The 17,574-nt window shown below is 50.1% G+C and overlaps 1 protein-coding gene across 1 annotated transcript in view; it reads right to left on the bottom strand.

Annotated features, from left to right (window-relative positions):
- Window positions 1–17,574, bottom strand: part of LOC119964798 — a 69,868-nt gene that overhangs the window by 33,532 nt on the left and 18,762 nt on the right. The window contains exons 4-5 of the mRNA XM_038794802.1: window positions 15,060–15,225; window positions 6,967–7,061 (exon numbers count right to left, since the gene is read on the bottom strand). Coding sequence (XP_038650730.1) covers window positions 7,015–7,061; window positions 15,060–15,225 — 213 coding nt within the window. The 3' untranslated portion in view covers window positions 6,967–7,014. The remainder of the gene's footprint in view (window positions 1–6,966; window positions 7,062–15,059; window positions 15,226–17,574) is intronic.

Genomic DNA, 17,574 nt, shown 5'->3' with positions numbered 1-17,574 from the left:
ATACAGAAAAAAATGGTATACAATAATATACTGTAATGCTGTACACAACAAATGACTATGAATACTTTAAACAAAATATTACAAAATACTGTGAAGACTGTGCGCAACATAATACTGTAAACAACAAAATACTGTGAATACTGGATACAAAATACTGTACACAACAAAAAACTGTAAACAACAAAATACTGTGAAGACTGTATACAATGAAATACTGTATACAACAAAATACTGTATTCCACAAAGTACTGTTAATACTATGTAGTGCAAATACTGTTCACAACAAAATACTGTATACAACAGAATACTGTGAATACTTTATTCAAGGTGCTGTATACAACAAAATCTATGAATACTGTAGACAGAAAAACTGTATCCAATACACTGTGAATACTGGAATATTGCATACAAAAAATACTGTATACAATATATTACTATGAATACTTTATACAACAAAATACAGTAAATACTGTGCACAACAAATTCTGTAAATACCTTATTCAACAAGAGTGTACACAACAAAATACTGTATACAACAAAATACTGTTAATGCTTTATGCAATAAAATGCTGTATATAACAAAATACTATGAATACTCTTCACAATAAAGTACTGCCTACAACAAAATAATGCACTGTTTATGTCAGAAGATGAGTCAACATTTGGACTGAAATTATTTTGCTGAAAAATACTCTTTCGGAACTAGTTGTGTGCCAAGCAGTGGAAACAGCTTGAAATAAAGAAGACCAAACAATTCCACAAATAATGGAGCAGATCGAAGCTCTGCAATCCTGTCACATCCAGCCGTGAATGGTGGTGGAATTAAACAACTCACTGGAGGAGGAGGCTCCACAAATGTCCCCATTCTCAATGATAAAGGAGCCCACCACATCTGTGCAAAAGACAAGGGGCTGGATTCTTCACCCCGCCACGCCACTTTTCAGCCTCGACCCGCCGGCGGGATTCTCCTTTACGCCGGCCGGTCAATGGGGTTTCCCATTGTGGGGCCGTCGGGAAATGCCCGGGCGCCGGCAAAACGGAGAATCCCGCTGGCGGAGAATCCTGCCCATTGTTAAAGCATTCACAATAATCTTCAGCCAGTAGTGCCACGTGGATGAATCATCTCGGTCTCCTCCTGAGGTCCCCAGCATGACTGATGTCAGTCTTTAGCCAATTCAATTGACTATACAGAGAGAGGGTGGCATAGTGAGATTGTCACTGGGTTAGGAATCCAGAGACCCAGGATAATACTCCAGGCCACCATATTCGAATCCCACAACATCAGATGGTGAAATTTGCAGTCAATAAAAATCTGGATTTAAAAGCCTAATAATAACTGTTAAACCACTGTGAATAAAGGAAATCTGGTCCAGAACCCAGATCTCCAGCAAAGTGGGTGATTCTTTAAAAAAATGCCCTCCTCAACTCTGGTGACACCCCCATTCAATTAATTGAAAAAAATAATTAAAGAAGGCACAGGTCCTGACAACCAAAAGAGAAAATGCTGGAAAATCTCAGCAGGTCTGTCAGCATCTGTAGAAAGAGAAAAGAGCTGAAGTTTCGAGTCCAGATGACCCTTTGTCAAAATTATGTCAAAGGGTCATCTGGACTCAAAACGTTAGCTCACAGGTATTGAAAAAATTTCTTACTGAAAGCTTGTGATCCAGAACTAGCCGTGCTCCTAGCCAGACATGTGTAAAATTGTCCAGGTTTTTCCTGTTTGCAAAACGTAGTAAAAATCAGTCCACTCTCATCATCAGCAAAGTGATGAAGAAGGGGTCATCAATAACACTGTCAAGTGACGCTTCTTCTGCAATAACCTGCTCATGGATGCTCAGTTTGGGTTCCACCATGGTCATTCAGCTCCTGAACGCACTACAGCCTTGGCCCAAGCATGGAGGTGAGAGTGATTGGCCTTGACATCAAAGCAGTGTTTGATTGAACGTGGCACCAAGAAGCCCGAGCAAAACTGGAGTCAATGGGAATCATAGGGGAAACTCTCCACCTAGCATAAAAGAAGATGGATGTGGTTGTTGGAGATCACTCGTTTCAGCCCCAGATATCACTGCAGAAGTTGCCCAGGCCTAACCATCTTCAGCTGCTTCACTCCAACATAAGGTCAGAGGTGGGGATGTCTGCTGATGATTGCACAACGTTCAGCACCATTTGTGACTCCTTAGACACTGAAGCAGTCCATGTCCATATGCAGCAAGACCTGGACAGTATTCAGGGTCGGTTTGAAAAGCGGCAAGTGACATTGGTCCCACACAAGGAATGCACAATAATCACCTCTAACAAGAGAAAAGCTAACCACTTCCCCATGACATTCAATGGCATTACCATCACTGAATCTTTCACTAGCAACATTCTGGGGGGTACCATTGACCAGAAACTGAATTTGACTCGCCATAGAAATACTGTGGTTACAAGAGCAGGTCAGAGACGGGAATTATACTGTGAGTAACTCACTTTATGACACCCCAAAGCCTGTTAGACTGTAAGATATAGGAGCAGAATTAGGCCATTTGACCCATCGAGTCTGCTCCGTCATCTACATGATACAGTCAGGATTGTGATGGAATACTCTCCACTTTCCTGGATGAGTGCAGCTCCAACAAGACTCAAGACGTTCGACACCATCCAAGACAAAACATCCTGCTTGACTGGCACCCAATCCATCACCTTCAACATTCTCTCCCTCCAGTACAATCTGTTAAAATGAATATCTTGGCCGAGAATTATTATTTTATTCCAGTGCCAGGTGTTCCTGCCCAAACTACCATGACAGACACTATTAAAAGAGCTACTGGACGCAGACATTCTAGGCAGAGGGAACTGTAGTGACATGTATGAATGACTGATAGAGAACTGGACGCGACAAGGAGGAAATGGGAAGAAGACTTGGGGTTTGAAATAAGGTGGGAATTCTGGAGCGAAGCACTGCACCGGGTCAACTCCACCTCCACATGTGTGAGGCTCAAGCTAACGCAGCTAAAAGTGATACATAGAGCCCACTTTTATTTAGAGTGTCCAATTCATTTTTTCCAATTAAGGGGCAATTTAGCATGGCCAATCCACCTAGCGTGCCCATCTTTGGGTTGTGGGGGTGAAACCCACGCAAACACGGGGAGAATGTGCAAACTCCACACGGACAGTGACCCAGAGCCAGGATCAAACCCTCAGTGCCATGAGGCAACCCGCTGCACCACCGTGCTGCCCGGATACAGCCCACTTAACAAGAACTCGAATGAATAGGTTCTTACGGGAGGTGGATGATAGGTGTGAATGGTGCCAAGGAGGCCCGGGCAAACACTCCCACATGTTCTGGTTTTGCCCCAGACTTGCTGGGTACTGGATAGCCTTCTTCGAGGCAAAGTGGTAGGGATGAGGGTGGAGCCATACCTGAAAGTGGCGGTCTTCAGGGTGCAATGGAATATAATGTTGACAAATGTGAGGTTATCCATTTTGGTAGGAATAACAGAAAAAGGGATTATTATTTTAATGGGCTGGGCCAAGACCAGAACATGTGGGCTTGTTTGCCAGGGCCTCCTTGGCACCATTCACACCTATCATCCACCTCCGGGAAGAACCTATTCATTCGAGTTCTTGTTAAGTGGGCTCTATGTGGGCAGCACGGTGGCGCAGCGGGTTAACCCTGTTGCCTCATGGCACTGAGGACGCAGGTTTGATCCTGCCTCTGGGTCACTGTCTGTGTGGAGTTGCATCAGGTGATTAAGAAGGCAAATGGAGTTTTGTCCTTCATTGCTAGAGGGATGGAGTTTAAGACTAGGGAGGTTATGCCGCAATTGTATAAGGTGTTAGTGAGGCCACACCTGGAGTATTGTGTTCAGTTTTGGTCTCCTTACCGGAGAAAGGACATAATGGCGCTGGAGGGTGTGCAGAGGAGATTCACTAGGTTAATCCCAGAGTTGAGAGGGTTGGCGAGGTTGAGTAGACTGGGATTGTACTCATTGGAATTTAGAAGGATGCGGGGGGGGATCTTATAGAAACATATAAAATTATGAAGGGAATAGATATGATAGATGCGGACAGGTTGTTTCCACTGGCGGGTGAAAGCAGAACTAGGGGGCATAGCCTCAAAATAAGGGGAAGTAGATTTAGGACTGAGCTTAGGAGGAACTTCTTCACCCAAAGGGTTGTGAATCTATGGAATTCCCTGCCCAGTGAAGCAGTTGAGGCTCCTTCATTAAATGTTTTCAAGATAAAGATAGATAGTTTTTTGAAGAATAAAGGAATTAAGGGTTATGGCGTTCGGACGGGAAAGTGTGCTGAGTTCATAAAAGATCAGCCATGATCTCATTGAATGGCGGAGCAGGCTTGATGGGCCAGATGGCCTACTCCTGCTCCTAGTTCTTATGTACAAAAGCCAATAAAAAACATTTTTTTAAATGTTCCAGCCCAAGGCGCTTTTCAGATAGATTGGCTGGCTTGTGACTGGGTTTATTTGGGTAGATGAGGGCCCGAGGGTCAAGAGAATGGTGCTTCAGAGGGGAAGATAGGCAGGGGGCTTGGCCTTGTCAAACTTTCAGTATTATTATCGGGCAGCTAATGCTAATAAGGAGCTAGAGTGGTGCGGGGACTCAGAGGTGCTGTGGGTCCTTCTGGAAGCTGAGTCTGTGAGGGGGGAGGCAACCCTGCAGCGTTGTTAATGGCTCTGCTCCCCGTGGTGCCGAAGAAACACTCAACTAACCTGGTGGTAGTAGCTACATTAAAAATTGGCCTCAGCTCCGTCAACATTTCAATTTGCAGAACGGCCTCAAGGCTAGCTCCCACCGGGTAAGCTGTGACAGATGTAGATGTGGGGGGAGGGGGGACATGGGTGGGAGAGCGGTAAAATGAGAAAAAGTGGGGAAGGGGGAAGCAAAGGGCAGAAAAGGTCAGGAAAGGTGGTATAATATAGGAGGAAAGAGTGGAGGGGAAATATATATAAAGAAAGACAAGAAAGAAATAAAAGGTAAAAGACAGTTTAATGAAATGGGATGAAAACAAAGGGATCGATGCGGGGGGTAGCTAATCATCTGAAGTTGTTGAATTCGATGTTCAGGCCGGAAGGCTGTAGTGTGCCTAACCAGAAGATGAGATCTGTTCCTCCAATTTGCATTGAGCCTCACTGGAACATTGCCACAAGTCAAGGACAGACATGTGGACATGGGAGCAGGGTCTTGTGTTAAAATGGCAAACAACGGGAAGGTCGAGGTCCTGAATGCACATAGACCGAAGATGCTCAGCAAAGCGATCACCCCCCAGTCTGCGTTTGGTCTCTCCGATATAGAAGAGACCACATTGGGAGCAGCGAATGCAGTAGACCAAATTGGAAGAGGTGCAAGTGAAACACTGCTTAACCTGGAATGAGTGTTTTGGGCCTGGGATGTTAAGCATGGAAGAGATAAAGGGGCAGGTGTTATACCTTCTTTGATTGCTTGGGAAGGTGCCATGGGTGATGGGAGAGGTGTTGGGTATGATGGAGGAATGGACTAGATTATCCCAGAGGGAACGGTCTCTGCGGAATGCTGACAGAGGGAGTGAAGGGAAGATGTGTTTGGTGGTGACATCACGCTAGAATTGACGAAAATGGTGAAGGATTATGTTTTGCATATGGAAGCTGGTGGGTTAACCTGTGAGAACAAGGGGGTCTCTATCCTTGTTCTGGGAGGAGGCAAGGGTAGTGGCAATCAGAACTGCCCACAATACTCCAGTTGTGGCCTCACCAGTGTTTTATACAATTCCAACATTATATCCTTACTTTTAAATTCTATACCCCTGCTTATCCCTAAACCCTCAGACTTCTCTTTGTTAAAATCCATCTGCCACTTTACCGCCCACTCCACCAACCCATCTATCTCGTTTCGGAGATTTTAGCTATCCTCTACACTATCCACTACTTGACCAATCTTTGCATCATCTTCAAATTTCCCAATCATGCCCCCCACATTTACATCCTAATTATTAATATATAACACAAACACAAGGGTGCCAACAATGAGCCCTGTGGAACACCATTTGATCAACTTTCCATTCGCGAGGGCAGCCACTGACCATTACCTTCTGTTTTCTGTTATGAAGCTAATTTTTTACCCAGTTTGCCACATTATCCTGTATCCCATTGGCTCTTACTTTTTTGACCAATCTGCCATGTGGGCCCTTGTCAAATGCCTTGCTAAAATCAATGTACACAACATCCACTGCACTACCTTCACCAGCCATTCTTGTCACTTCCTCAAAGAACTCAATCAAATTTGTGAGGCAAGACCTTCCATTAACAAATCCATGCTGACTATCCCTAACTAGCCTTTGTAAGTGACAGTTAATCATAACTCTCAGGATTGATCCTACTAATTTTTCCACCACCAACTTCAGACTAACTGGCCTGTAGTTAGTCATTTCCTTCATTCCTTATTAAACAATGGAACCACGTTTGCAGTTCTCCAGTCTTCCAGTACCTCCCCTGTATCTAATGAGGAATCATTCTCAGAGCATCTGCTATCTTCTTCCTGGCCTCCTTCAGTAGCCTTAGAGACAATCCATCTGGTCCTGGCGACTTATCAACTTTCAAGGATTCCAACTCTTCAAGTACTTCTTCTCTTTTCATAATTATCCCTTCCAATATCTCACAGTGTTCCTCCTGGATTATTATATCTACATCATCCCTTTCCTTTGTAAATACATGGACTGCAGTGGTTCAAGAAGACAGCTCACCGCCACGTTCTTAAGGGCAATTATGGATGGGCAATAAATGCTGGCCTCGCCATCGAAGCCCACATTCAATGAAAGAATTTAAAAAATAATAATGATGTTATTTTCAGGTTCCTGTACAAAACATTTGTGATTCTGCAATCTGTTCATTATTAAAAACAATTCAATAGAAATCCAAACCAAAGGTTCATCAAGTATTAGTTGTAAACCAATCTATTCTCTCTTATCAGGGTATAACTGTAGCTGCATTACCTCTTTACCTGGGTAAATGTTGCTTTGCTGATTATTAACGCGCATCGTTTAGCTGCATGCTTCAGGGTTCTCTTTGCAATTCTGGTCTTTCTCAGCTGGAGAAATAGCAAAGCAAAATATGAATTATATTCATTTAAACTATGGCTTAACTGCTTTTTCTTGTCATAGAATCATAGAATTTACAGTGCAGAAGGAGTCTGCACCAGCCCTTGGTGTTCCCTACTTAAGAGTTCCCTACTTAAACCCACACCTCCACCTATTCCCGTAACCCAGTAACACCGCCTAATCCTTTTTGGACACTAAGGGAAATTTATCATGGCCAATCCACCGAACCTGCACATCTTTGGACTGTGGGAGGAAACCGGAGCACCCAGAGGAAACCCACACAGACACGGGGAGAGTGTGCAGACTTTGCACAGACAGAGACCCAAGCCGGGAATCGAACCTGAGACCCTGCCACTGTGAAGCAACACTGCTAACCATTGTGCAACCATCCCGCCTTGTCATATAATAACTGATCATATGTTTTTCTTCCTAACCACCTCCACCCCCATCCCCCTGCCCCTCCCGCTCCCCTCACACTCCTGCCACCGCAATCCTTCTTTACATATGTTCTGGATGCTAGTTTGGGAATTCAATAGAACCTCACAGCATGGGAGCCATGCTTAACAACGATGGAATGAGAAGGAAGGAATGTGCTCTGGACTTTACAGTCATTATGATCACTAAACCCTTCCCATCTTCTTGGGATTCACCATGGGAACATTCCTGCCAAGGTGACTAGCCTGATAGTTGTCACCTTGTGGACAGATACTCAAGCCAGAAATATTAACGCACTCTGAGGCCCAATTTCAGGATATCCTCAGGCCACCAGTTTACAGGTTATAGGCCAAAACCAGGCATGGACTGATTTTCAGCTTATTAACTTTGTTTTGTTCGAAACCTCCTGAGCCCTCAGCTTTGTAAAGAAGCAAAACAATGGCTGAAACAGTCTTCAACGGTTTTTGGAGCAATTTTGGAACAATCTGATGTATTTCCTTGTGCTTGCTTCCTGCTCATTTGTGTATTTCTAAACTCCCCATGTATGATTTCGAGCTGTTTACAGGGAATACCAGGAGCGATTTTACTTCAGCAGGACCATTTCGTTCGAGAATGGAAAATTGTTTTGTTGTTTTGTAAATATGAGAATTTACAACATGCAAGATACAAAAGGACCGATTTGAGTGTAAACTGGATTTTCTGCTTCACGCACCCACCTGTCGCCAATTACAAAGAACAAAGAACAAAGTACAAAGAAAAATTACAGCACAGGAACAGGCCCCTCGGCTCTCTAAGCTTGTGCTGATCCAGATGCTCTATCTAACACTGTCACCTATTTTCTAAGGATCTGTATCCCTCTGCTCCCTGTCCATTCATGTATCTGTCCAGATACATCTTAAATGACGCTATCGTGCCCGCCTCTACCACCTCCGCCGGCAATGCGTTCCAGGCACCCACCACCCTCTGAGTAAAGAACTTTCCACATTTATCTCCTTGAAACTTTTCCCCTCTCACCTTGAACTTGTGACCCCTAGTAATTGAGTCCCCCATTCTGGGAAAAAGCTTCTTGTTATCTACCCTGTCTGTACTTCTAATGATTTTGTAGACCTCAGTGAGGTCCCCCCTTAATGGGAAAATTTATGGAAATGACTTCTCGTGACTTTCTGGCTTGGTGTACAGTCAGCACCTGGAAATGATCCTGTCTTCTGGGTCCTGACCCCAGACCAAAAATCTAGCCCAGGCTTTTGATTGACATTTGACCCCGGTTTGCAAATACAGGTCAAGTGCCCTTTATTTGAAACCCTTGGGGTCGATTGTATTTCCGATGATTTTGGTTTCTGGACACTGCATGTAAACGTACGTTACAATAATAATAATAATCGCTTATTGTCACAAGTAGGCTTCAATGAAGTTACTGTGAAAAGCTCCGAGTCGTCACATTCCGTAGACTTAGCTTGGGCTAGTTATAGTCTGAAGTATAGAAATTGGCTGGAAAAGTAAGATGTATCATTCAATAATAAATACAGCGTATCTATAATAAGTTTCCTTTTGACATGTTCACTCCAAAAATCGCCAGGTGAACAGTGCAGACAAACAACTAGACTTCCCATGCTAAAGGTCAACAAGGTTCAAAAAGAGTGACTTTTTGGATGTGTTCCGTTTTCAGATTTACAGATAAAGGATGCTCGATCTGCATTAATGAAGCCTTTGCCTGCTCCCATCTATATTGAAGGTTGTCTAAATAATATAGTAGATGGCTAAGTATATAGCTCAATCCTCCGCATAATTTTGCTCGTACACCCACTATATTTTTAGACATTAATAATGTGGCCAATAGATTACAATCACCCAACATATATTATTCTACAGCTGGTAGATATTTGTCCCGCGAAAGCTACAACTTCCAATCAATGACTTTGGTTGGTTAATACAGAGATTAGTAGCTATTCTGGCCGGAGATCAGAAACATGGCTTTGTAAGTGGGAAGGTGTGCTGAACCACTGTGTGGGGATGTAAGGTAAGACCTGCACAACAGGCTGCCGGCAAGCTCCGCCCACAAGGAGCTGTATAAATATTCGTGTCCTCCTCTGAGCTGCCGTTTCGCCAGCTGCAGTAGGAGGCTACGCATCTGATTTTAATAAGGCCACAGTTGTACCAATCTGAGTCTTTCGTGCAATTGATTGTGCATCAATTTATTACAGTCAGATTTAGTAAGAGATGCATATCAGAATAAAACCAGATCGCCTGCAGCTGGATCCGCAATCTCCCAATGCCAGAAAGGACTTTAATCACTGCCTAGCTTGTTTTGAGGCCTACATCAACGCTGCAAACCCCACGCCGACGGAAGCTCAGAAGATTCAGGTTTTATACTCCAGGTTGAGCTCCAACGTGTTCCCGTTGATCCAGGACGCCCCGAGTTACGTGGAAGCGATGGCACTCCTAAAAGAGAACTACGCACAGAAAGCAAACACGCTCTTCGCCAGGCACGTATTCGCCACTCGCGCTCAACTCCCTGGTGAGTCTATCGAAGACTTCTGGCAGGCTCTAATCCCACTCGTACGGGACTGTGACTGTCAGGCTATTACGGCCACTGAACATTACAATCTCCTGATGCGCGACGCATTCGTAACGGGGATTGCGTCGGAGCCCATCCGACAACGACTGCTGGAAGGGGCCACACTCGACCTAACGGAGACAAAAACGTTAGCGCTCTCAATGATGGTCGCATCGCGAAACGTCCAGGCCTACCCCGCTCGCCGCACGGCCCACCCGTCCTACCCCTCCTGGACCCCTCAAATGAACCCCCCGGCTGGGTCCCTGCCAACTCAATATGCCTGTGCCTGTGGGGATCCCCGCTGCTACTTCTGTGGTCAGCAGAAGCACCCCCGCCAACGCTGCCCGGCCCGCCCCGCCACTTGCAAGTCCTGCAGTAAAAGCACTTTGCAGCTCTGTGCCACGCCCACGCTGTTGCCGCTATCGCACCCGCAATCACCCCCTCCCACCCTGCCGAACGCACAATGGGCGCTGCTATCTTCTCCCCCCAGGTGCACGTGCGGCCAGTGGGCGCCGCCATCTTCTCCCCCAGGTCCATGTGCGGCCAGTGGGCGCCGCCATCTTCTCCTCCCAGTGCCAGGTGTGGCCAGTGGGCACCGCCATCCCCCCTCCTCACTCCACGCACGGCCCATGGGTGCCGCCATCTTGCCCCGCCCCCACAACATGCGCTCCATGGGCCGCCATTTTATTCCCTACAGGACCCCCGGACGCCGCCATTTTGTCTCCCCCACGCTGCTGGAACGCCATATCTGGGTCGCCGACGCTCTACATCTGAAACGTCGGACAACCACCTGTAGCTCGCCTCGATGACACTGGACCAGTCTCGTCCTCATAACCTGGCCACCACTTCAACGACGGTGAAAATCAACGGCCTCGTAACCTCTTGCCTGCTGGACTCCGGGAGCACCGAAAGCTTCATACACCCAGACACGGTAAGGTGCTGCTACCTTGCGGTCCACCCCGCCAACCAACAAATCTCCTTGGCCTCCGGATCCCACTCTGTCCCGATCCGAGGGTTCTGTATGGTCACTCTCACTGTCCAGGGCAGAGAGTCCAGCGGTTTCTGCCTCTACGTCCTCCCCAACCTCTGCGCTGCACTATTGCTGGGCCTGGATTTTCAGTGCAATCTCCAGAGCCTCACCCAAATTCGGCGGGCCCCTACCTCCAGTCGCCGTTTGCGGCCTCACTACCCTCAAGGTTGACCCCCCCTCCCTCTTTGCCAATCTAACTGCGGATTACAAGCCCGTCGCCACCAGGAGCAGACGGTACAGCACCCAGGACAAGACCTTCATCAGGTCCGAAGTCCAGCGGCTGCTTCGGGAGGGTATCATCGAGACCAGCAATAGCATCTGGAGAGCTCAAGTGGTAGCAGTAAAAACGGGGGAGAAACACAGAATGGTCGTGGACTACAGCCAGACCAAAAATTGGTACACACAGCTTGACACGTACCCCCTCCCACGAATATCTGAGATGGTCAACCAGATTGCGCAGTAACAGGTCTTCTCAACAATTGACCTGAAATCCGCCTATCACCAGCTCCCCATTCGTAAATCGGACCGTCCATACACTGCCTTTGAGGCGGACGGTCAGCTCTATCAATTCCTTAGGGTTCCCTTCGACGTCACTAACGGGGTCTCGGTCTTCCAAAGGGAGATGGACCGAATGGTCGACCGGTACGGTTTGCTGGCCACGTTTCCGTACCTAGACAATGTCACCATCTGCGGCCATGACCAGCAGGACCACGATGCCAACCTCGCTAAATTCCTCCGCACCGCCACTCTCCTCAACCTTACGTACAACAAGGAGAAGTGTGTGTTCCGCACGACCCTCCTAGCCATCCTCGGCTATGTAGTCCAAAACGGACTTCTGGGGCCCGATCCCGACCGCATGCGCCCCCTCATGGAGCTTCCCCTCCCCCACTGCCCCAAGGCCCTCAAACACTGCCTGGGGTTCTTCTCCTACTACGCCCAGTGGGTCCCAAACTATGCGGACAAGGCCCGCCCACTCATACAGTGCACTCAATTACCCCTTGCGGCCGAGGCACAACATGCCTTCGCCCGTATTAGAGCAGACATAGCCAAGGCCGTGATGCATGCAGTAGACGAGGCACTCCCCTTTCAATTTGAAAGCGACGCTTCAGACGTCGCCCTTGCCGCCACTCTAAACCAGGCAGGCAGACCCGTGGCATTCTTTTCCCGCACCCTTCATGACTCTGAAACTCAGCACTCATCCGTCGAAAAAGAATCCCAAATTATCGTTGAAGTTGTGCGGCATTGGAGGCATTACCTGGCCGGCAGGAGATTCACTCTCCTCACTGACCAACGGTCGGTAGCCTTCATGTTCAACAACACGCAGCGGGGCAAGATCAAAAATGATAAAATCTTGCGGTGGAGAATCGAGCTCTCCACCTATAATTACGAGATTTTGTATCGCCATGGCAAACTCAACGAACCCCCGATGCTCTATCCCGAGGTACATGTGCCAGCGCACAAGTAGACCGACTCCGGGCCCTACACGGCAGTCTTTGTCACCCGGGGGTCACACGTCTGTACCACCTCGTCAAAGCCCGCAATCTGCCCTACTCTGTTGAGGAAATACGGACAGTCACCAGAGACTGCCAGGTCTGTGCGGAGTGCAAGCCGCACTTCTACCGGCCAGACCGCGCGCGCCTGGTGAAAGCTTCCCGCCCCTTTGAACACCTCAGCGTGGATTTCAAAGGGCCCCTCCCCTCCACTGACCGCAACACATATATCCTCAGTGTGGTCGATGAATACTCCAGGTTCCCCTTTGCCATCCCATGCCCCGATATGACGTCTGCCACCGTCATCAAGGCCCTCAGCACAATCTTTGCTCTGTTCGGATTCCCCGCCTACATCCATGGTGACAGGGGATCCTCATTCATGAGTGATGAGCTGCGTCAGTTCCTGCTCGGCAGGGGTATCGCCTCCAGCAGAACGACCAGCTACAACCCCCGGGGAAACGGGCAGGTAGAGAGGGAGAATGGGATGGTATGGAGGGCCGTCCAGCTGGCCCTACGGTCCAGAAACCTCCCAGCCTCTCGCTGGCAGGAGGTCCTCCCTGATGCACTACACTCCATACGGTCACTACTGTGCACTGCCACAAATAATACACCCCATGAACGTGTTTTTACCTTCCCCAGGAAGTCCACTTACGGGGTGTCGCTCCCGACTTGGCTCGCAGCTCCAGGACCAGTCCTTCTACGTAGGCACGTCTGACTCCATAAGGCAGACCCCTTGGTGGACAGGGTACACTTGCTCCACGCCAACCCCCAGTATGCCTACGTGGAGTTCCCCGACGGCAGCCAAGATACTGTCTCCCTCAGGGACCTGACTCCCTCAGGTTCCACTCCCACACACTCCCCCACCCACGCACCACCCTCCCCTCCCCCAGCGCTCCCAACATTATCCCCACCAGGTCCATCCATCCTTCCCCTGCCCACGCAAGAGGACGAGGAAGAATTTGGCATGCTCCCGGAGTCATCCGACTACTGGCCAGCACCAACACTGCCAGCACCGACGTCGGCGACACCAGCACCGCCAGCACCGACATCGCCGCCACCGTTAGGTCGCTCCCAGCGAACCGTCAAAGCACCAGATCGACTGAACCTCTGACGGGCACCGGACCGTCAAAATGGACATTGTTTCCCCTCCGCACTGTAAATTGTTTGCAAAACTGTATATAGTTCCACGCCACCCCCACCGGACTCATTTTTAACAGGGGGTGAATGTGGTGAACCACTATGTGCACCTGTATTAGGGGATGCAAGGTAGGACCTGCACGACAGGTTCGCCGGTAGCCCCTGCCAGCTAGCTGCACCCACAAGGAGCCGTATAAATATGCGTGTCCTCCTTCTGATCAGCCATATCACCAGCTGCAGCAGGAGGCCACGCATCTGACTGCAATAAAGCCACAGTTGTACCAATCTGAATCTTTTGTGCAATTGATCGTGCATGAGAAGGTCAATTCAAAGTTTGCAGGTGGTTTGTCTCCCAGGCTTTCTATTCCTAAGGCATTCCCCAGCACATTTCTTTGTAATTCTTGAAATTTTTCACAGAGGAATTTGTAACAGATGGTATCATTTCAAATGTGGTGGACAGCAGTGTAGACCTTCATAACATGTTACTTTAACAAAAAGGCTTCCATATAAAATTTTGCATGATGAAAATTGAAATTAGTTACTGTGCATATTTACAACTTGGAAGCATAAGGGGCGGGATTCTTTGACCCCACCCCCCCCGCTGGTCAGAGAATCGCTGGGGGGCAGCGTGAATCCCGCCCCCGCCAGTTGCCGAATTCTCTGGCGCCAGAGATTTGACGGGGGCGGGAATCGCGCCACGCCGGTCGGCGTCCCCCACCCCCGGCGATTCTCCAGCCCACGATGGGCCGAGTTCACGCCTGTTTTTGCCGGTTCCTGCCGGCGTAAATCAAGTTAGGTCCCTACCGGCGGGACCCAGCTCCGTGGCTGGCCTCCGGGGTCCTTGAGGGGCGGGCGCGAGGCGATCTGGCACCGGGGGGGTGCCCCCCCGGTGGCCTGGCCCGCGGTTGGGGCCCACCGATCTGCGGGCGGGCCTGTGCTGTGGGGGCACTCTATCCCTATGCGCCGGCCGTGTAAGTCTCCGCAATGGCCGACGCGAAGGTGAACCCCACTGCGCATGCGCAGGGATGTCGTCAGCAGATGCTGATGCTCCCGCGCATACGCGGACCCGCGCCGACCGGCGGAGTCCCTTCGGCCCCGGCTTGCACGGCTCCAAAGGCCTTCCACGTCGGCCGGCGGGGCGCAAACCACTCCGGCACCGTCCTAGCCCCTGAAGGTACGGAGGATTCTGCACCTTTGGGGCGGCCCGATGCTGATGTGGTTCCCGCCACTCCACTGCGCCGTTTCTGCCCGCCTCGCCAATTCCCGGAGAATCCCGCCCAAGGATGTGTGGCACACAGCTGTGGGTATTGATTGATAAACTCATGTCGATTTACTAATGTACCTGGCTGGCTGTCTTCATCAGACTGGACTGTTTCAGAAACAGTTTGTAGTACTGTAGTGGGGCTGCTAGAAGGAGTTGGAGGCCTTGAATTGAGGGGCTTTAGGGATTCTGTATCAGAGGTTTCTTCAGGTGGCTGGCTATCTGTCACAGTTGATTCAGAATACAGCTACAGGAAAGAGAATGAGGAAAGCATTAAAACTCTGCAGTAGCCCAGTCAGTTAGAGAAGTGACAAACAGGCTACGACTCTGGTTGAGGCCTTACGACAAATAATGTTTAAGTCAATGTGTCTTAATTAAAATACTGATGTTCAATTTTCTCTCTGATCAAATTAAATTGAATCAATCTTGTTACTACTTTGCTGTAAATTTGAATACTACGGCATTTATTTCAACATCGTGTTCACATTCAAAGCAGTGTACTTTGTAACACATTAAAACAAATCTAAAAATCAATCAAAAACCTTAGCATGGCTCTGTTTTACTAAATACTTAAATTGATTATTCTAATAATCACTTAGCAGCAGCGCCGGCTCTAGGGTTGCTGGCGCCCCGGGCAAGCTGAACTTCGGCGCCCTTGGGGGGCGGGGCTGGGGGGGGCGGGGCCGGGGGGGGGGCGGGGGGGCCGGGGGGCGGGGGGGGGGCGGGGCCGGGGGGGGCGGGGGGGGGGCGGGGGCGAGGCCGGGGGGGGGGGCGGGGGGGGCGGGGGCGGGGGGGGGCGGGGGCGAGGAGGGGAGGGGGGCGGGGGCGAGGAGGGGAGGGGGGGCGGGGGCGAGGAGGGGAGCGGGGGCGAGGAGGGGAGGGGGGGCGAGGAGGGGAGGGGGGGGCGGGGGCGAGGAGGGGCGGGGCCGAGGAGGGGCGGACCCGAGGGAGGGGCGGGGCCGAGGAGGGGCGGACCCGAGGGGGGGGGCGAGGAGGGGCGGACCCGAGGGGGCGGACCCGAGGGGGGGGGCGGACACGCGGGGGGGCGGACCCGAGGGCGGGGTGGGGGGGCGGACCCGAGGGCGGGGCGGGGGGGGGCGGACCCGAGGGGGGCGGGGGGGGACCGAGCGGGGGGGCGGACCGAGCCGGGGGGCCGCCCTGGGGGTGGGCGGCCACCGCGCATGCGCTAGTTGGCACCGGCCCAACTGCGCATGCACGGGACCCGAGTCTCTGGCGCCCCCGAGCACATGGCGCCCTGGGCGACAGCCCGAGTTTCCGGTGCCTTGAGCCGGCCCTGCGTATGCATCTGAACTAAGCAAACATTGGGCTACATAGAAACATAAAAATAGGAGCAGGGGGGGCCATTAGGCCCTTCGAGCCTGCTACACCATTCATTATCATCATGGCTCATCAGCATATTATTTGCTCACATTTGGATTTCTGATTTTATTGATTTTTTGTGTTGCACTTATAATATTTCTCACTAGAGGGGCATTCTGTGAATCAATGGGTGGGATTCTCAGTTTTTGAGACTAAAGGCTGGATTCTCTGATTGCCAACACCGAAATCGCGTTCGGCGATTGACCGGAGAATCCGTTTTTACGTCGAAATCAGGGGCAGCATCATTTTTCGGATGCTCCGCTCCCTCAAAAACGGAGTCATCGCTGAGTACGCTGCACGCCATTGGGACGGCCTCAGGATGTCACCTGAGGCCCTCCCCCAATGTTCTGCCCCCGATGGGCAAACTTCCCGACGGTGTGGGGCGCGTGTGCTCAGTTTTCGGGGACCTCGTGTGGCGGCTGTGGACTGTGTCCAGCACCTCCACAGTGGGGGGGGGGGGCGTGACCTGTTGGTCGTAAGACTAGACACATGCTCCGGAAATAGCCTCAAAATCGGAGAATCCAACCCTTGTGCTGATGGCAAAGCAAAATCCGTGGACTTTAATGACAGAAAAACTGGCTCCGCACCTGGACCAATTCCAATATGATTGAGGGGCTAGCACCAGATCCGCGTGGAACACAATCGATTCCAGTGAAAAATGGTGTGGGATTTACCGGGTCCATGATTGACACTCGGAAGGCTAACAAGCTGCAGCTGCATATACACATTACAATCTCACACACATTTATCCAAGCCAAAATGATGGTACTGGTGTGCTGGAGCAAGCCCATACAGCTGATGGGTCAGCTGGAGACAGAGAGTACCCAGCCCCTGGCACAAGGTTCAAAGTGAGCAGTCAGCGGTATGCGCAGCTGCATGGCTGCCTTGCCGACTTCGGCAATGGTGTTCCATGCCCGTCCATCCCGACCCCACAGCCCACCTGGCCACCCTCCACTACTACCCCCGGCCCTAGCAGAATACCCCAGCCAGCGGCACAACCGCCAGTAAACTATGGCAAAGTTGGACACCTTCTCTCCCTCAGCAGCTGCCAGGCCCGTTTCAGGATTTTTAGAAGCACAAGTGAACCACATCGTCGGGAACTCAGCACAGAGGCCCTGGAGAATACCGGGTCTGGCCCGCTAATAATATGTAAACAGTATCTCCTGTACGTGCATGCCAGAAAGTATTTGCGCCACTGTCGAGATGCTGGGGCATT

This window comes from Scyliorhinus canicula, chromosome 1 (assembly GCF_902713615.1).
Source record: "Scyliorhinus canicula chromosome 1, sScyCan1.1, whole genome shotgun sequence".
In the NCBI taxonomy this organism is placed as follows: Eukaryota; Metazoa; Chordata; class Chondrichthyes; order Carcharhiniformes; family Scyliorhinidae; genus Scyliorhinus; species Scyliorhinus canicula.
Note: the sequence above shows the minus strand (reverse complement) of the source record. Positions and strands in the feature narration are given on the sequence as shown.